The sequence below is a fragment of the Rhinopithecus bieti genome, unplaced genomic scaffold, assembly GCF_001698545.2.
Source record: "Rhinopithecus bieti isolate Rb0 unplaced genomic scaffold, ASM169854v2 scaffold_33935, whole genome shotgun sequence".
NCBI classification, from domain to species: domain Eukaryota; kingdom Metazoa; phylum Chordata; class Mammalia; order Primates; family Cercopithecidae; genus Rhinopithecus; species Rhinopithecus bieti.
In genome coordinates, this window is record NW_016814646.1 from 624,170 (window position 1) to 645,624 (window position 21,455).

Sequence of the window (21,455 nt, forward strand, 5' to 3'; positions counted from 1 at the left end):
CCTGCCTTAATAGACATATATTCCATTATCTATGGGCAAAATATAACAAAAATGGACAAAATACTCAAAATATAGCACTTAGAAACAAATAAATCTAGTTATTAGTAATCATTTAATGTTTCTGTCCATCAGTTATTTCTTTCATTTGAATCTAGCAAGCTCTCCCTTTCCTTTAAAAATAAAATCATGCATTTACTTTATATTTAATAACTTTTCATATGTAAGAAGTTTTTAAAGAAATACTTTTTAACATTTTAATTTTGAAATAATAATAGATTCACCATAAGTTGTGAATATAGATCCAAGAGTTTTCCTGTGCCCTTTGCCCATTTTCCTCTAGTAGTTACACCTTACATAACTGTACTACAGTATCCAAACCAAAAAATTGATATTCGTATGATGTATTAATGTGCACATACAATTATCTGTTATTGTATCACATGTAGATTCATGTAATCACCACACAATTACGATGTCACAAAGATTTCTCTAGTGCTACCTTTATTGTCATACGCACTCCCCTAACCCCAACATCATTAACCCATGGAAATCACTGATCTGTTCTCCATCTCCATAGTTTTGTCATTATGAACAGGGATCTCAAACCCCCGAGCTGTGGACCAGTACTGGTCCATGTCCTATTAGGAACTGGGCTGCACAGCAGGAGGTAAACTGTGGGTGAGCCAGCATTACCACCTGTGCTCCGCCTCCTGTCAAATCAGCAGTGGCATTAGATGCTCATAGGAGCGTGAACCCTATTATGAACTGTGCATGCAAGGAATCTAGTTTGGGCACTCCTTATGAGAATCTAACTAATCTAATACCTGATGATCGGAGGTGGAACAGTTTCATCCTGAAACCATCCCCTACAACCCATCCATGAAAAAATTGTCTCCCACAAAACCGGTTCCTGATGCCAAAAAGGTTGGGTACCACTGATTTTGAGAATGTTACATAAATGAAGTTATATAGTATGTGATCTTTTGAGATTGTCTCTTCACTAATCATATTGCTCTTGAACTGCACATAAGTTGTTACATGTATCAGTAGTTTTTTCTGTTTGTTACTGAATAATTTTCCATATTATGGATGTATCACAGTTTGTGAATCATTCAAGAAATATATACTTACATATGTGTATTTCCTGAATGATTCATATATATCTGTCATTTCCTCCAGGAAGCCTCCTGCTTTGAGCCACCCTTCCAAAAGTCTGGGAAGGCTGCCTGTGTATAAACTCTATAACAGTGCTATTACAGAACTTATTATATTATAAAGCTTTCACGAGCTTTCTTAAAAATGGTTGAAATTTATTTGTAAGTTTTTAAAACTGACTCCAAACTGTGGATTAAGAAACTTTTATGCTGTAAACATTTGTTAAATGGTGTTGTATCAGGCAGTGTTCACAGCCTTTATAATGCCAAGATGAGTGAGATGGACCTACTCACTTCATCCATTATCTTGTAGTTGTACTCACCGTCCTAAAGTTTTGAAAATACCATTGAGATTTTCCCCTGATCCTTTTTGGTAATCTGCTACTTAAAAAGTAGAGAAACACACACACAGAGAGAGAGAGAGAGAGAGAGAGAGAGAGACATTGTCCCATACCTAATGCTACTGTTTCACCAGGTAACTTGTATTGCATAGTTAGATAAATAGAATAAGCAATGAAAGTCAACCATTGGGTATGTTCAGTTTTCACAGTGAGTGAGTTCTCAAAAAAAAAAGTCAAATGGTGGTACAAGTACTTTGCTACTTAAAAGCCATAGATTATAAACTAATTGTGTCTAATGTTCTGCATGAAAAACTGGCAAACCTAACTTGTAAGCCTTTTTTGTTTCCTGCTATAGGGAATTGGAAATTTAGAGAAGTATTCTGCTTTTTTCTTTTTTTAACATGATGTTGTAAATGACAGGATATGGAGGGTTCATGCTCTTAAAAAATGTATAGTCTCCTCCCAGCACTTTGGGAGGCCGAGACGGGCGGATCACGAGGTCACAAGATCAAGACCATCCTGGCTAACACGGTGAAACCCCATCTCTACTAAAAAATACAAAAAAAAAAAAAAACTAGCCAGGCGAGGGGGCGGGCGCCTGTAGTCCCAGCTACTGGGGAGGCTGAGGCAGGAGAATGGCATGAACCCGGGAGGCGGAGCTTGCAGTGAGCTGAGATCCGGCCACTGCACTCCAGCCTGGGTGACAGAGCAAGACTCTGTCTAAAAAAAAAAAAAAAGTATAGTCTAGTAAAGAATACATGCAGATAAGCAGGAAATGAAAATACTGTTTATTAAGTTTGTAATAGCAGTGTTACAGAGTTTATGTAGGGGCAGAGACTTTTGGAAGTGTGACTCAAAGCAGGCTTCCTGGAGGAGATGACAGTTAATGAAATAAAGTATGAGGCCGGGTAGTGTGGCTCATGCCTGTAATCCCAACACTTTGGAAGGCCAACGCAGGAGGATTACTTGAGGTCAGGAGTTTGAAGTAAGCCTCTGAATAACATAGTGACACCCTGTTTCTACAAAATATATATATATACACATATATATTATTTATGTTTTGTTTATATACTTTTTTAAACTAGCATGGTGGTGTGTGCCTATAGTCTTTGTTACTTGGGAGACTGAGGCCGAAGGATTTCTTGGGCCCAAGAGTTTGAGATTGCAGTGAGCTGTGATCACGCCACTGCACTCCAGTCTGGGTGACAGAGCAAGAGCCTGTCTCACACACACACACAAAATTGAGCTGCAATATTTTTTTGCAAAAAAAAAATTATGATAAATAAAAAAGTGTAAAGTATAGAAGAGAGTTAATCAGGTGAAAAAGTAAGGGCAAGAATTTTTTCCCCAACAAGAAAGACAAATATGTCTTTCTTCCAGGGTAGAGAAGGAGTACAGCTTTCTTAGGCAGTCAGAAGTTTTACGTATGTCTTTAGTGGAGTTTATGATTGGGGGAAAGATGGGAGCAGTGAAGCTAGAGAGTACAGTAGAAATCATCTGATGTATGGTACTGAATGCTAGCTGTTTTGTGTTTTCAACTACGAGAAATGGACAGCCATGGAAGAGTCTTAAGCAATAGAGTGACACTGTGTAGATTTAAGTTCTTTGAGATACTGACTGTAGTGAAGAATGGGTTGAGTTGGGGCAACATTGGTGTCACAGGAGGTAATTAAGACTCTGTTTTAGAAATAGTAAAATAACGTGGTCTGGGTGATAACAGCAATAATGAGAGAAGAGAGCAGATTCCATATTTTTATGCATAGAAATAGCAGGATTTTCTAATTTTCTGAATATGGAAAGTTAAAGAAAGGAGAAGGAACAAAAACACATTTCAGTGAGATGCAGAACATAAGAAAAGCCCTGGGTTTGAATAGAAGGTGATGAGTTTGGTTTTAGAAATATTTGAGTTGAGATTCTTCTTAAATATTATTAACTTCTAAAAAAATGAATTTATAAAAATGTGTAGCAGATATATAGTTATATGGTGATTAAATGTAAAGCTAACACTATATATGTTTTATTATACTTGCATTTTTTGTATTATAATTAGTCTGTTGGAATTTATTAAATTCCTTATTTGAAAATGTTTGGTTTATGAATTATAATATTCTCAAGGAATAACTCTAAAAAGCAAATTTTTAAAAAAGTGGCAGATATATAGCTATATGGTGATTAAATGTAAAACTAACACTATATTGTTTTATTATACTTTGCATTTTTTTGTATTGTAATTAGTCTGTTGGAATTTATTAAATTCATTTTCTGAATATTTCGTTTATGAATTATATAACATTCTCAGTCAAGGAATAACTTTGCTTTGTCTCTTTCTTAGGGAGTTTTTACGTTTGGCAAGTCCTTTAAATTGTGGTGCCTGGGACAAAAAACTGCTAAAACAATATAGGGTCCACAAACCAAGTTCACTGAGTTATGAACCAGAGATGAGAAGTAAGTTGACTTTTGAAATTTCCTTTTTTGATTTATTTTATGAATGAAAATCATGTGAGGGCTGAATATTATTTCAAGAAGTTTGTGAAAGCAAAGAAAGAGAAGGGTTTATTGTTTAAGTAGAGAAACAAAAAATTGGGTTGATTGAGGAAGGAGGCAGTTGAAGTGAGGAGGGAATCATTGGTGTTTGAAGGATCCAGAAGAGATAAGAATTATGGGCGGAACAACCCTTGGCTTGGAAAGGAGATACCTCTTTCTCAGAGGATTCATAATTTCTTGCCTTCCGTGAGTAGCCTTTGCTGCCTGGACTGAAGAATGGTTGATTATTGTTGACAGGCTGTGGATTTGCAGGACAGCTACTGGAGGAACACATGGAGAATAGGAAATTAAAAATACTGATAAAAGTAGTTGAACTGATACATTAATCCCGCTTATAGATTGGATAGGGAAAGAAACGAAGCCAAGTGGCTAGTGATAGGCTGAGAGAAAAGGGATAGATGGCCACTTTGGAAGGAAGTAGTGATCATATATTTCAGCCCCTTCATTTTTCAGGTGACAGTTCTGAGGTCAGGTTAAACAAACTTCACCCATTATTTGAGTCTTAATTTTTCCTCATACAAATTATTATCAGTGATTAGCAAATACTGTGTTTGTGTTTCAGAAACTTTAAGATATTCTGAGTTCTAACACTGTTGTATTAGAGAACAGAAATGATTGCAGTTTTTCATGTTAACTAATATACAGCTCCTGGATGCATATTTTGTTATTGTGATTTTTTTGTTATTATTTTTGTACTTTACACAGTTAGTTAGAATTGAGTTGTGATTTCCTTTGCTAAGAGTAGAAACAAAAATAGTTCCTTTCCCTAAGAGAATATTTGAAATATTTATATAGTTGCCTGAATATCCAGCACATTTAGAAGGAAAACAGTTTCCTGCACTCATGTAGTTTATTTTGAGAGAGAATATTTTCTTCATTACGTTTGTAATGTGTCCCTGGAGAGATAATGACAATCTGTTTAGAATTTGTCTTTTTATTCTTGAAATTGTTACCCTTTTTATAAATATGGAAATCTTTCAATTAAAGTACTTTTATGATCGCACATTTCGTTCTAATAATTGTAAGGAAATAATTAATAATGGGGAGAAAATGGGAGAAGCAAGTTTCTGCCATTTATCTCTAATTTGTTTTATAATAAAGATGACCTGTTTCTTTTCATTTTAGTGCTCTAAAATTGTTTACTTTTCCCTCAAAGAGAATTAATAAATCATATTTTTGTGAAATAAAAGTATTACCTGATTTGTAAACTATTAACTGAGATTTATAATTAAATTACATTGTNAATCTTTCAATTAAAGTACTTTTATGATCGCACATTTCGTTCTAATAATTGTAAGGAAATAATTAATAATGGGGAGAAAATGGGAGAAGCAAGTTTCTGCCATTTATCTCTAATTTGTTTTATAATAAAGATGACCTGTTTCTTTTCATTTTAGTGCTCTAAAATTGTTTACTTTTCCCTCAAAGAGAATTAATAAATCATATTTTTGTGAAATAAAAGTATTACCTGATTTGTAAACTATTAACTGAGATTTATAATTAAATTACATTGTATCAGTGGCTTTGATGACAATTATTTGAGATGTTTATTTTTATTTATACTCTTAGTTTCCAACATTTCTGCAATGTGCATATTGCTTTAGTAAAAAAGGAAATGCATGCTATTAAGTTTAAAAATAAACTAAGTACATTAAAACTGGATAATGATCTTGGCACTTAAAAAGAAAATTATTGTGTATTGAAACTGAAGTGGTATTTACAAATAAATCAGCCTTGTAAAGTTATTTTAAAATTCCATATGACATTTTCCCAAGAGATTTCCTTGACTTACAGGTAGTATGATCACATCTCTGGAAGGTCTGGGTACTGATAATGTTTTTAGCTTACATGAAGATAACCATTACCGGATAAGCAAGAGCCTGGTGAAATCTGCAGAAGGAAGTACTGTACCCCTGACCAGGGTAAAGTGTCTGGTCTCCATGACAACCCCACATGACATCAGACTTCATGGGTCATCAGTTACTCCAGCTTTTGTTGAATTTGACACATCGCTTGAAGGGTTTGGGTAAGAAATTTGCAAGGAAGCCAAGCTTTATTATTTTATGCCTCATACTTGCCTTTACAAATAGATCTTTGGTTTTAAATATACTTAATTAAAATGTATTTTACCATACTTAATATTTTTTAATTATTGAGTTTTTTGAGCATGATATTTTAAGATTACTACATTTAATTATTTTTGTTTGTTATACTAAATAAATTGATATGACATAGGAGCCCAAAATCTTAGGCCTATGGGCCAAATCTGTTTTGTTAGTAAAACTTTTGCAAATTTTTTTTTTTTGTAAATGAAGTTTTATTGGAACACAGCCACAGTCGTTTATATTTCCTATGGTTGCTTTTGTGCTAGAGTGTCAGAGTTGAGTAGTCATGATGGAGATGGTCATGATGGAGTAGTCATGATGGTTCACAAAGCATAAAATATTTATGATTTGGACCTTTCCAGAAAAAGTCTGCCAACATCTGATGTAATAAATATAAATGTATGTATAGATAATATATAAATTAAAATTAAATTGAAAAGTCTTTGGGTTTTATCATCATCTATCCTTCAAATTACCTAGCATAATAATTTATACATTATAAATATTCAAGAACTGTCACTTCAAATGAGTAAATTATTTCAAGTGGCAGCAAAGATTATAGTAGCAGAAATGGCAATAATGAATCTGTAAAGAATCTAAAAGAGTTCATGAAGTCCAACAGCCTTAAAATAGACACAAATGCTAATATATCTAGTAGCTAGATCTGTTAGCTATTAGAGTTTTTTTCTTTTTTTTTTCCTTTTGAGACAGAGTCTTGCCCTGTCGCCCAGGCTGGAGTGCAATGGCGCGATCTTGGCTCACTGCAACCTCTGCCTCCCAGGTTCACACTCTTCTCCTGCCTCAGCCTCCCAAGTAGCTGGGATTACAGGTGCACGCCACCATGTCCAGCTAATTTTTGTATTTTTAGTAGAGATGGGGTTTCGCCATAGTGGCCAGGCTGGTCTCGAACTCCCGACCTCCAGTGATCTGCCCACTTCAGCCTCCCAACGTGCTGGGATTATAGGCGTGAGCCACTGTGCCCAGCCTTAGAGTGTTAATTCATAATTTTTGTCTATACTAGTTGTTTGTGGGATTCTTATATGGATTGAAACCTCTGTGTTTTAAGAATATTATCATAGGTCATTATCAAACAATAGATTAAAACATGGTTGGGAATAGTCAAAAGCAATCAGTGGTAACAAGAGGGACAGAAAGGGGCACGTGGGAGTTTTCCTTCAGTGATGAAATTGTGCTAATGTCTTGATTGGGTTTATACATTAGAGTATGTTGCCATATGCATTTTGTATCTTAATTTTTTTTAATTTAAATTAAAAATGTTATTTTGGGAGATTTTAAAATTATGTCTTTTGATACCCTTACATGATTAAAAGAAGGGAAGGGCTTTGTGAGGCATCCAGATTTATTCCATGATATTTTCTCTAGTCAACATTAAACACTGGCAGTTATTTCACTGTGGTAAGTGCACAGTGTTAAGAGAAGGAGTCATTGATCTCTAATATGTATGTTGTCTTTTCTTTAATAGCTGTCTGTTTCTGCCCAGTTTGGCCCCTCATAATGCTCCTACGACTAATACCGTCACGACAGGTCTTATTGATGGAGCTGTGGTCAGTGGCATTGGTTCTGGTAAGTAATATTTTCTTTCTGCTTATGATAATTTTTTTCCAGTACATTATATTTATTTTAGAGTTAACATGCTTTTGTTGGCATGTTTTTAAAAATATACATATTAATCCACACAAACTTTTTTTTTTAATTTTTACTGTAGGTGAAAGATTCTTTCCTCCTCCCTCTGGCTTAAGTTACTCTAGCTGGTTTTGTATTGAACATTTTAGTTCTCCTCCAAATAACCACCCTGTCAGACTTCTTACTGTTGTACGCCGAGCAAATTCTTCCGAGCAGCATTACGTGTGCCTTGCCATAGTTCTATCAGCAAAAGACCGATCTCTTATTGTTTCCACCAAAGAGGAACTCCTCCAAAATTATGGTCAGTATTTGTTTTTTCTGTTTTCTTCTTTTGATTATAAAAGTATTAAAACTTCATTTTTGTATTTATTTTAAAAGTCCAACTGTAATAACTTTTCAGCTTAAATTATTATAGCATAGAACAAGTTATATGAAACATTGAATATTGCTTACCAGTGAATTTTAAGGCACTTTCAAAAGAGACTTACAAAACAGTGGAGGGAGTGAGTACCTAATAAGAACTTACCTCTACTTGCCAAGAAATCACAGCTTTTCCTAGGAAAGCAGGTTGCTTGTTTGATGTATTTTGGTAAGGATTAACATTGGCTGTGATTCTGCTTAACTAATTAATATTCATTGAGCACCTGCCTGCCATATGTGCCACACTGTGCTAGACACAATAACATTTCAATTACCTTATCCATCACTCACCTTCAAGATGTAATGCCTACTATATACTATTTTATAACTCGAAATCCCTAGTTTTCTCCAACATGCCATGACTTTACAGTGCTGTACAGTAGATCTCCAAACTCAAAGCATTTTATATAAATGTGATTTTTTTGTCATCTAATTTTGTTCTTTTAACTAAGTAAAATAATATCACATATTAATTGACATGTGGTTGGTGTTCAATACACATTAATTTAATATGAATGTTAGTCTTTAAAGATTGTAAGGTTTCTTGACTTAGTATTCCTCATGGTACCTAGCACAGAACTAGGCATCAATATAGTTAGTACTTTAAAATTCTTATTATGATGCTTTATTTGTCCCTTAGTAGCATTTGGTCCCGTTGACTAATTCGTCCTAATTAAAATTACCTCCAGTCTTGCATTCTGGAATACTCACTATTTCTCTGATCTTTGTTTTGCAATTTCCTTCCATCTTGAGCTTTCTCTTCTGTGTGCCCCTCAGAAGTAGTGTTCTCCAGTGTTTCACCTTTCATCTTTGTACTTGACCAGCTCTTCATGGGAAAAACATCGTGAACTAGTATTGCTTTAAGTCTTTTTATCTCAAGGACTGTGAAGTCAAGGTTTTTTTTTTCATTTGTCTATGTCCCAAGCTAGGTCCTCATATTTCCAGCTGCATATTAAACACCTCCACATAAACGGTATTCCAATAAACATCTCAGATTCTAATATTCCTTCTTTATAAAACCTACATCTCCTTTAGGAGGCTGAGGTGGTAGGATTGGTGAAGCCCATGAGTTTGAGGTTGTAGTGTGCTGTGAAGGTGCCACGGCACTCAGCCTAGGAGAGACACCCCGTTTCAAATAAAAACAAAAAACCTACATCTCCTTATATTTTCCTGTGTTGATGAATGACACAACCACTGCCAGTTAGCCTAGCTAGAAACCTTGAGTCAACTTGAAAATACCAACCCTTCCACTAAGTCTTACTGTAATACTCCTCCCTAATATTTCTCAAATCTTCCCTTCCTCCCTGTGCCTACTTCCATAGCACTTGTTTAATAGTCTTCATCTCTTATCTAGACTTCATGGATTTTAATTTTTAATTTGTTTTTGTCTGCTTATGCTATTTGAATCTCCCACAAACAAAATTATTAATCTTTGTAATCTAGGCTGCCCTGTCTAACACAGTACCTAGAATGTATTAGGCATGCAGATATTATGTAAACATATAAATGCATGAATAGAGGAAATGAATGGCCTGAGAAGGAAACAATGAGAAAAGTGAATAATAATGGGGAATTCGAAGACACCCTAGAATTTAATGGAAAAGTTAAGGAGTGGATCTGGAGATAAATCTGTAAACTAGGAAAATATTTTCTAACTCTTATCTCATTTTTATTACTAAATGTAATTTGCCAGGTTGCTGTAGTCCATATATAATTAGAAATGACGGTAACATATGCGTTAGTATTGCCAGGATTCATTCTCCCAACAGCTATAACCCATTACGATGCCTAGGAAATTAAGAGTTGTCATGAGTTGTCATAAGCCAGTTGGCTCACTGAGATATCCTGACATACCACTCAGTGCTGGAAATGACTTAGTTCAAACCTAAGTCAGAAAATGAAACTCTCAACAAACGTTGATAAGGAGTATCTTCTTCGATACTTGAGAAGACTTATAGTCTACGAACCAGGGAAGGAAGAGGGACAAGTTCCTTGTTTCACCCATATGTTCATATTTACTTTCACCTCCATTGGACCATAACCCTACACCTTTCAAGGCTTTAGGACTCTGCTTTCTGCCTAGTTTATTCAGTTCCTATATCAAGTAACCTCATGGATAAGATTTTTGCCTGTGTAACAGTCTTATCAACAGACATACATTCTGAATTGCCATTCTAAAATGTAATCTTGGTATTTAAGTATGTGCAGATATTTTAATATTCCAAAATTAGAAATCAGTATTTTATTTGCATTTTCTTCTTCATGTCACATAAATTTTACTTTCAGTATGTTTACTTGTTTGTACATGCAGTGAAAAATATCGGATCTGCTTTAAATTATATGGTTACAGGTTAGCCCTTTTCTTAATTTTTTTTTTTAAATGAGTATTTAAAATCTGGTTTTCCACTGCTGTCTTGCCACTTGTTAAGTACTGATAAAAGGTAAACTAATTTTTATTTAGCTTAACATTAAGATTAAATTAATACGAAACCATTATTTATTAGCATGGTCTGGTAACATATAGAATAGCAAAGAGGAGCCAGATTGGAGTCAGGAAGTAATTGTAGAATGGTAGCAAATCAGAATATGTTTATATACATGAGGCAAAGTTGTCTGATAAAGCAGGAAATTTGGATCAACAAATACCTAGTCTATGCTGTAAATCATCTCCTTCTTACTACCTTTTATTATGGACAGTATGGCCACTATCTAATAATAGATAGTTGTCATCTTGTATCATCAGGCATAGCATATAGCAAGAATAAACTTTACATTTTCTTGGTTCTTTTCTAACCCATACTGTAACCAAATCAATGTCAAAAAGTTACAGCGCGTTATTGTTGACTATAGTTACAGTGCTGTAGAGCAAATCTCAAGCTTTTTTTCTCTTGCTTCACTGAAACTTAGCGCCATTTGATTAGTAACTCCCCATTTGCCCCTCCCTCAAGCCCTTGGCAACCAACATTTCATTCATTGTTTCTCTGAATTTGGCTATTTTAAATACCTCATATAAGTGGAGTCATGCAATATATGTCTTTCTATGACTGGCTGCTTCATTTAGCATAATATCATTAAGCTTCATGTATGTTGTCAGATATTGCAGAATTTTCTTCTTTAAGGCTAAATGTTATATTCCATTGTATGCATATACCGCATTTTCTTTATCTACTCATCTGTCCAGGGGAGTACTGATACCTCTCTGAAGTCCTGATTTCAGTGATTTAGATAAGTACCCAGATATGGTATTGCTGGATTATATGTTAGTTCTATTTTCAGTGTTTTGAGGAACCTCCGTACTGTTTTCCATAGCACCTGCAGCATTTTACATTCTCACCAACAGTGCACAAGGGTTCCAATTTCTCCACATTCTTGCCAACACTTGTGTTTTGTTTTTTTGGTAATAGCCATTCTGACGTGTGAGATGATACGCCACTGTGCTTATGATTTGGATTTCCTTGATGATTAGTAACACTGAGCATTTTTCATATACCTGTCTGCCATTTATGTGCCTTCTTTGGAGAAATGTCTATTCAAGTTCTTAGCTCAGTTTTAATTGATTATTAGTTTCTTTACTATTGAGTTCTAGTAATTTCTTAGGTATTTTTGACATTAATCCCTTATGAAATACATAGTTAGCAAATATTTTTCTCCCATTCCATAGATTGCCTTTCACTTTGGTGTTTCCTTTACTATTCAAAAGCTTTTCAGTTTGAGATAGTCCCATTTGTTTATTTTTGTTTTGGGTGTCAACTAGTCTCTTTTTAGTGTTTATCATAATATTATTGTCTCTTTATTCTTAGGTATTTTTTACTTCGTTAGCTAACTTTTGTTCATTGTAACTTTGATTATACCTATATTTCCTGAGCAGAAGAGAGCAAAAATACATTCTAGGTTTCACTTCTTACTGCTGGTAAGGGTATTGTATGAATTATCTCTTTATTTTTATTTATTTATTTTTTTGAGATGGAGTTTCGCTCTGTCACCCAGGCTGGAGTACGGTGGTGCAATCTCAGTTCACTGCAACCTCTGCCTCCGAGGTTCAAGCGTTTCTCCTGGCTCAGTCTCCTGAGTAGCTGGGACTACAGATGCACACCACCATGCCTGGCTAATTTTTGTATTTTTAGTAGAGATGGGGTTTCACCATGTTGGTCAGGCTGGTCTCGAACTCCTGACCTCAGGTGATCCGCCCACCTCAGCCTCCCAAAGTGCTGACATTACAGGCGTGAGCTACCGCACCCAACCCGTATTATCATTTTTTTTCCAGAATTGTATTGTTACTCAAATCAGTCTGCATCATTATTTTGTTTTAACATAAAGTTAAAACATGCTGATCTAGATATGAATAATTTGAATAGGGATGGTGTTGGAAAAACTTTCTTATGTCTTCCCCCCTTTATTTCAGTTGATGATTTTAGTGAAGAGTCCTCATTTTATGAAATTCTCCCATGCTGTGCTCGCTTTCGATGTGGAGAGCTTATTATTGAGGGACAGTGGCATCATTTGGTCTTGGTAATGAGCAAAGGCATGTTGAAAAACAGTACTGCAGCCCTCTATGTTGATGGACAGCTTGTTAACACTGTAAAGGTAAGAGTATGTGCACTTGTAAATCTACCTGCTTTATAAGGTAGTAGTTTGGGGTGGGGGTGGGGTGTGTGTGTGTGTGTTACAGTGATATTTTTATAATTACTTTCTTAATTTTAAGTTGATGTTCAGTACCCATTTGAATAATATGTTAGACTTATGTAGCCAATTCTTACCATTTTATTAGAGAAGAATAGAAATGAGGGCTTATAGGTACTAAAGAAGTTGCTGAATATACAAGAGCTTAAACCAATTTGCTAGGTGCTTTTTCATAATAGAGGAACCAGTTGAAGGATTCCTAAATAACGGTGAACACACAATTTTGTCACTTCATTGCTGTTGCTGTAATTTAGTCCAGAAGACTTATATTCTTTAGAGCTAGAATTGCTTTTTTTTTTTGTTTTCTGATCACCCAGATTAGTCCCTGATAATGATAGTAGGTATTCAGTTCATTGTTTTTTGAATGAATGACTACATAAACATTACTGTAGATTGTGATACTATTTAGAAGAGAAAAAAGAGAGTTGATTATCGTGTAAAGAAACAGGTGAAACTCCCTTTTTCTGAATGAGAATAAATACTGCTTGTTACTTTGTACAGAACTCAGCTGGCAAACTCTGAAAATTCTTGACCTTCTAAAAGTTAGTATCTTTTTTTTTTTTTTAAGACGGTGTCTCGCTCTGTCGCCCAGGCTGGAGTGCAGTGGCATGATCTCAGCCCACTGCAACCTCCAACTCCTGGGTTTGAACAATTCTCCTGCCTCAGCCTCCCAAGTAGCTGGGACTACAGGTGCGTGCCATGACGCCTGGCTAATTTTTGTATTTTTAGTAGAGATGGGGTTTCACCATGTTGGCCAGGCTGGTCTTGAACTCCTGACCTCAGGTGATCCTCCCACCTCAGCCTCCAAAAATGCTGGGATTATAGGCAGGTATCCATTTTAGAGCGATCACTTGAAAGAAAAAAAGACAAAGTTTGTCCTTGTGTGTGAATTAAAGTTAAAAAAAACACTGAAACCAGCAGCATCTTTGAATATATTTCCTTCCTTGATGATGATGATATTTTATTGTGGCATTGTGTTTCAATATGATAAACCCTAAAATGCACCTTGTGGAATAGTCGTTGATTTATTTGTATACATGATTACATTTGAAATGAGTTTGTAGATTCTCTAGTACATTGCTCCTTCATTCATTTTAGTGTCATTAAAAATAAAAATGGCCTCAGCTTGTAGAGTTGTGCAATAGGAAATTTATTATTGATTTATTTACATCATCGTCGTCACTGTCCCTGTCAATAGTCACAGTAGTGTGAAATCAACTGTAGCTCACATGTTGGTCTTCATGATTGTGCTATTAATATCACCAAGAACTGCTGTTTAGTATACAGAATAATGAATAGGATCTGAAGCTGAGATGTTATGACACAGCAGTTAATGGAAATGTCCTTCATCCTATTAAGCTGCTTCAGCAAGAAAAAGCAACTTAAATTCTTTGTCTCTTATACTGTACTTAATTATGTATTTATTATAATAATTTATCTCTATAAAACAATTTTCATCAGTAATTTTAGTTAACAGACTCACATTGAAGGTAACATACCTAATTTCAAGACTACTTTAATTCTATAGTGGAAAGCTCTCTTTATATCAGCACAACAATTTCAGAGAAGCATCATTAACCTGATATGCAAACCAGCCATTGACAGTATCCCTATAATTGCTTGTTGCCATTTCTAGCATTAAGGAGTTTATCTGTGTTAGAGAGTTGGATAAAAGTTTTAGCTACTATACCTGGTCCTCAGTTACAGATCCCAGTATCGTGCCTTGCCCTTCCTGTTTCTCGACCCCAGATGTTTTTGTGCATTTGTAAAGTTGTGTGACCTTGGGATAATGAAAATATATATGCCAAAGTAGTTATTTTCCTGGGGAAAGTGTTCACATCTCACACATTTGCTTTTGTCTTCCTTACAGCTTCATTATGTTCACAGTACTCCAGGGGGTTCAGGTTCAGCAAATCCACCAGTGGTGAGCACGGTCTATGCCTACATTGGTACTCCACCTGCCCAACGCCAAATTGCTTCATTGGTTTGGCGCCTGGGACCCACACATTTTCTAGAAGAAGTTTTACCTTCTTCAAATGTTACTACCATTTATGAACTTGGACCAAATTACGTTGGAAGCTTTCAGGCTGTATGTATGCCATGTGAGTAACTTATTTTTAGTTCCTGAAGTTGTGTGAAATTTAACTCCTGCAATATAGATGCATGTGTGTGTATGAAGTTATACATACTGTTTATCTAGGAAAAGCGCCTTCTCCTTCTTTAACCTTCTTCAGCAGGATACTCACTCCTATTTAAAATATTTTCCTCCACTGATCATACTGCACTTTCTGGATTCTTTGTCTTTATGCCTGATCGTTTATTATCCAGTTTCTCTTACTGGCTCCGAGATATAGGTATATGCCCTCTAGGAGTCTAACTGTGTGACACTCTTCTCTTTCTGTGATTTCTCCTGTTACAAGAAGCAGTTTAAAGTATAGCCATTCCTGTTAAAGGAAGAACAGATAGGTTCAATACACACACATATATTCTCTAGATTAGATCATTTAACATTATTTTTCCTCACTTCTTTACTCCAAGCCTACTTTTTGTTATCCTTTCTCCCAAATGAAATTTAGACTCAGAGGAACTGATATTAAGCTGGCAATTCCTTGCTAGTACTTCTTGCAAATGATGTCTTTCACTCCCTTGTTCTGATTCCACCAAGAATCTCAGAAGAATTGGGACAAGTATATTGTAAATGGTCATAATCCTATCATTTAGTAATTTATCTTTTCACTCATTCTTAATTTAGATGGTATCTAATAAAAGCTAACACTTCTTGGTCTCTTACTGTGTGCTAAATAAGTCAATACAAATGAAGGATGTAGCTGTTCTGAGCCCTTCATATGTATTTATTCACCTCAAAACACTGTGAGTTAGGTACTGTCAGTATTTCCATTTCACAGAAGAGGAAACTGAGGCACAAAAACATAGGTCGCACAGCTTTTAAGTGATAAAGCAAGATTCAAACTCAGGCCATGTGGCTTTAAAACACGTGCCTTTATTAATAACTCTTCTGCTTTGTTGTCTCGAAGAATACAGGCAGGCATATCTGAGTGCTTTTTTAGGGGAGGGGACATAGTGCTACATGGCTGATAGGTATTTTATTCATCTTCATTCCTTTTTCCTTTGAATCTAGGAGGACATGTTTTACGATTCGTCAGATAACATTAAAACTTTTCTTCCTTTACATTGTGCTATATTTTAAACATGTTTTAAGAGTAGCACTTAGAATGTAGAACTCTATGGCTAGATTTCTTTTTCCATTTTTTAATTAAAGAAATAAATGAAGAGCTGAGAAGTAACATAGTTTTAAGTTTACCTCTCTTATTCTACTTTAAGACTTTCAAGCCTCCTCATTTAAAAGGATAATAAGAATAAAAGCTTATTTTAAGATGAGAACTACTGATGATTTTGAAAAGAATTATTCTTCTTTTGAAGGTAAAGATGCAAAATCCGAAGGGGTAGTGCCATCCCCTGTGTCATTAGTACCAGAGGAGAAGGTGTCGTTTGGCCTCTATGCACTCTCTGTGTCTTCTCTAACAGTGGCAAGAATCCGGAAAGTGTATAACAAATTGGATAGCAAAGCCATTGCTAAGCAGGTAGGCAGGATGATTTCTTGGTGTACTATGGCTGATTCTCACTGGAAACATATCTCAGAGTCTCATATGGATACTACTCAATTATGAGTGATTGCTAAAAATCATGCCTTTCATGTGTTGTTTGTGTTTGGTTAATTGACTTAAAATACAGGCCAAAACACATATAGATATGTAACTTAATTTGGAAAAGTGACAGTTTCTGTTATGAGTACATAATTCATATTAATTTTTTTATTTATATTGGCAATTAAGAAATTTAACTTTAGAAAACTAATGAAAACAATTACTGTTTTAAGGCTACAACTCAGCTTTTAATGAATGACCTATTATGTGCCAGGTGACATTCAGTTCAGGACATAGCAGTGGATAAAAAGAAAATTTCTGCTCTTATGTTTCCTGCATTCTAGTGGAAGAGACAGATGATAATACCTAAACAAATAACCTAATCGTAAAGTATGTTAGAAGGTGATGAGTGCTATGCAGTAAAATAAAGCAGGGAAGGGGAAAGAGAGAAGTTTCAAGTTTTAAATACGGTGGTCCAAGGAGACGTTACTGAGAAGGTGAACTTTGAGCAAAGACTTGACAGGGATGAGGTAACAAGCCATAGGAATAGGGAGCATGGGATATGCCTATGGGTATGGGAGTGTTTTGTATTCCAGGAATACAAGTGCAAAGGCCCTGAGAAAAGTACTGTATGCTTGCTTGCCATGGAGACATGTGGCTAGAATAAAATTAGAGAGGGCGCAGGCAGTAGGAGAGGAGCCCAGAGTGGTGATGGGTCCCAGGTTGTTTAGGATTCATGGGGCAATTGTAAAGACATTGGCTTTGATGGAGAAAGATGGGAGACCTTATAGAGTTTCAGACATAGGAGGGAAATGCTGTAACTTACATTTTATCACTATGACTTCTATTGAGAATAGACTGAAGAGAAACAAAGGTAGTAGTAGGGAGACAAGTTATGAGGCCAATACGGTAAATAATTCTTATGAGAGATGATGGTGGTTTTAACTTGGGCAATAGCAGTGGTGGTGATAAGAAGTGATCAGATTCAAGGTGTATATATATATATATATACATACACACACACCTTGTATATGTGTATATATACATATATACACTTTTTTTTTTTTTGAGACGGAGTTTCATTCTTGTCACCCAGGCTAGAGTGCAATGGTGTCATCTCAGCTCACTGCAACCTCCGTCTCCCGGGTTCAAGTGATTCTCCTGTCTCAGCCTCCTGAGTAGCTGGGATTATAGGCATGCCACATCCAGCTGATTTTTGTATTTTTATTAGAGACAGGGTTTCACCATGTTGGCCAGGCTGGTCTCGAACTCCTAACCTCAGGTGATCCGCCTGCCTCAGCCTCCCAGAGTGCTGGGATTACAGGTGTGAGCCACCCCACCAGGCTCAAGGTATATTTTAAAAGTAGACCTAGCAGTTTTGGGTGATAGAATGTGGAATGAGTGTGAAAGGTGAGAGAGTTAAGGAGTCCAGGTTTTTTGCTTGAACAGCTGGGAAAATGGAGTCAAATTTTGTGATTAGTGAAAACTACAAAAAGAGTAGAGTTGAGAGGAATATTGAGAATTCTGTTTTAGAAGTTTGAGAAGTGTATTAGACATCTCAGTAGAGATTTCAAGGCCATTGAAAATATGAATCTGGAGTTCATTTATACAGGTGGTGTTTAAAGCCATGGGTCTACATGTATTCACCAAAGCATAGACGTAGATAGGGAAATGGAAAGTTTTAAAGACTGAAACCTGGGACATTCCAGTGTTACGGAGTTGGGGACATCAAGAAGAACCAGAAAAGACTGAGAAGTAGCAATCAGTGAGAAGGGAGAAAAACCAGGAGGGCCTAATGTTGTAAGATCAAGGATTCACTGTGGAAATGTCTCAAGTGGTCACAGTAAGATGAGAAGTGAGGACTGACTATGAGTCAGTGAGTGTGACAAGCCATTTTGGCTGATTACCGTAGGCAAAGTCCAAGGGGAAGGAAATCAAGAGACCAGGAACTGTAAGTATTGACAACTCTTATGGAGAGCTTTGTGTGTGTGTGTCTGTGTGTGTGTGTGTATACATACATACATATATTGACACATGTACATATCTAAGGAACATAAACTGTACATAACTCTATAGTGAACAACAGAATTAAAGTTATATTTGACTTGAAAATAGATCTTGTGTTATGTGTGAATGTACTAAAATGTAAGATTCCTTTATGTAGGCAATTTTATCTATAAACTCTTGGATAACTTACGTTTACTTGGATATGGAATAAAGCTCATATGTTCACTGATCTGAAATACTGCGAGGCAGTTAGTGATAACAACCTTTAAACTACCAAAGAACTTCATTCAGAAAAACCCCTGAAGCTGTGTCTCAAAATCCTCTCGCCATCTTTATCTCAGTAAATTGTGTTTAACTTACCTCCTATGAGTTTCCACACTTTGGAAGCGTTTGTACATTTCCAAAAATAAACACACCCAGGCTGGAGTATGGAGTGCCAGTGGCACGATCTCCGTTGACTGCATCCTTGACCTCCCAGGCTCAAGTGTTTCTCCTACCTCTGCCTCCTGAGTAATGCACCACCAGGCCTGGCTAATTTTTTGCATTTTAGTAGAGATGGGGGTCTTGCCATGTTGCCCAGGCTGGTCTCAAATTCCTGAACTCGAGCAATTCCCTTTCCTCTGTCTTACAAAGTGTTAGGATTATAGGGATGAGCCATCAGGCTGGACCTAAATGCCATTTTTCGGTATTCTGATAAGGGAGGAAAGAAAAGATATGTTACCATTCATGTGTTTGGGTTTTTTTCCAATCAAAACATTGAAACTGTTCTTATATAATTACATTATTTTCCTTTCCTATTTTTCAGTTAGGCATTTCCTCACATGAGAATGCCACTCCTGTGAAGTTGATACACAATTCAGCAGGACATCTTAATGGATCTGCACGGACAATTGGGGCCGCTCTGATTGGATACTTGGGTGAGTGGACTTGTCTTTGTTGTTTCAGACTTCTTTGTTTGCCATCAAGTTTGCATTCACTTTCCTCACTTGAGGGGCAGTATTTAATTTCATATTGTACAGCCCTGGCCTATAGTATACGTGCAGTATTCAGAGATTAAATGTAACAATCTCAAATTCCAGTCAACTTAAAATTAATAACCTTTCATAAAATCCCACTAACTTTTACATATCCACCATGGAATACTGTACAACCATAAAAAAGAATGAGATTATGTCCTTTGCAGGGACATGGATAAAGCTGGAAATCATCATCCTCAGCAAACTAACACAAGAACAGAAAACCAAATGTTGCATATTCTCACTCATAGGTGGGAGCTGAACACACAGACACAGGGAGGGGAACATCACATACCAGGACCTGTCAGGGGAAGTGGGTCGAGGGAAGGGAGAGCATCAGTACAAATACCTAATGCATGTGGGGCTTAATACCTAGGTGACAGGTTGATAGGCGCAGCAAACCACCATGGCACACATTTACGTATGTAGCAAACCTGCACGTTCTGTGCATGTATCCCAGAATATCCCAGAACTTAAAGTAAAAAAAAAAAATCCCACTGTTTCCTTCTTGTCAGTAATGATCAGCACTGACTATATAATTTCATGTAATTTTTAGGTAAATTTCAAATTACATTTAGTGACAGGTATCAAAATTCAGAACTATTATTGATTGTTTCATGATTTGGTATATAGCTCATGAGTTTCGTTAATTTAGAAATGAGCTAGAACTAAGAGCTTCTGAGATAAACACTATGACTCAAGCTACAATGAAAGTTGAGAGTGGACATTCTACAGAGCCTTGTACATGTCTGCTTAAAACATTGTTTTTGTTTTTGTTTTTTTGTTAGATAGGATCTTGAGACATAAACCAATCAGGCCATTCAAAATTCAGAACCAGTGATTGTGCCTTTTAATGTGCAAATCAATATATAATACTGGTTCCTTTTTAGATTAATAAAAAGTTAGTGTTGTGCTGGTCAGAATCCAACATGTTTATCAGTCATTGGCAATTTTTATTGTCCCAGTGAATTGCATAAATCTTTGTTTTTCTTTTTTGATAATATCTCATTGAAGAAAATTTTCTTTAAAGCATATGGTAGTGTTCTTTTATTCAAAAAATGCTTATTGAGCACTGTGGTATGTCCTTTTCAAAAGTATAGCAGACCTGTGGTATAGTGGAAAGAGCAGTGAGCAGTAAATAAAGAGTTCGGAGACTTAGGTTCCAGCCCCTGTTGTGTCACTGTGTGATATTATGCCATACAGTTAAGCTCTATGAACTTCAGTTTTCTTGTCTATAAACTAGTAATCCTGGCCCTAATTACCTTAGAGCTAGTTTTCAAAATCCAGCACTGTAATATATGAAGGTATTGTGGGCTGGGCATGGTGGCTCACACCATGTAATCCCAGCACATTGGGAGGCCTAGACAGGAAGATTGTTTGAGCCCAGGAGGCTGTAATGAGCTGTGATTGAGCCACTGCACTCCAGCCTGGGTGACAACGAGACCCTGCCTAAAAAAAAAAAAATGGAAAAGAAGGAAAGAAAGTATGTGGGCTGGGCGCGGTGGCTCAAGCCTGTAATCCCAGCACTTTGGGAGGCCGAGACGGGCGGATCACGAGGTCAGGAGATCCAGACCATCCTGGCTAACACGGTGAAACCCCGTCTCTACTAAAAAATACAAAAAACTAGCCGGGCGAGGTGGCGGGCGCCTGTAGTCCCAGCTACTCGGGAGGCTGAGGCAGGAGAATGGCATAAACCCGGGAGGCGGAACTTGCAGTGAGCTGAGATCCGGCCACTGCACTCCAGCCTGGGTGACCGAGCAAGACTGTCTCAAAAAAAAAAAAAAAAAGTATTGTGAATACTGCAGAGCACATAGAAATATAATATGCATGTTAGTTTTATTTTTTACAATCTCTATCTTGGTCAGCAGGCAAGTGACAT

General features: G+C 36.3%; 1 protein-coding gene across 1 annotated transcript in view; it reads left to right on the forward strand.

The window, feature by feature from the left end:
* WDFY3 (WD repeat and FYVE domain containing 3) overlaps positions 1-21,455 on the forward strand; it is a 267,982-nt gene that overhangs the window by 141,189 nt on the left and 105,338 nt on the right. The window contains 8 exon segments of the mRNA XM_017851638.1: positions 3,828-3,940; positions 5,834-6,065; positions 7,628-7,728; positions 7,871-8,089; positions 12,611-12,792; positions 14,759-14,990; positions 16,330-16,490; positions 19,366-19,477. Of these exon segments, the coding sequence (XP_017707127.1) occupies positions 3,828-3,940; positions 5,834-6,065; positions 7,628-7,728; positions 7,871-8,089; positions 12,611-12,792; positions 14,759-14,990; positions 16,330-16,490; positions 19,366-19,477 (1,352 nt within the window).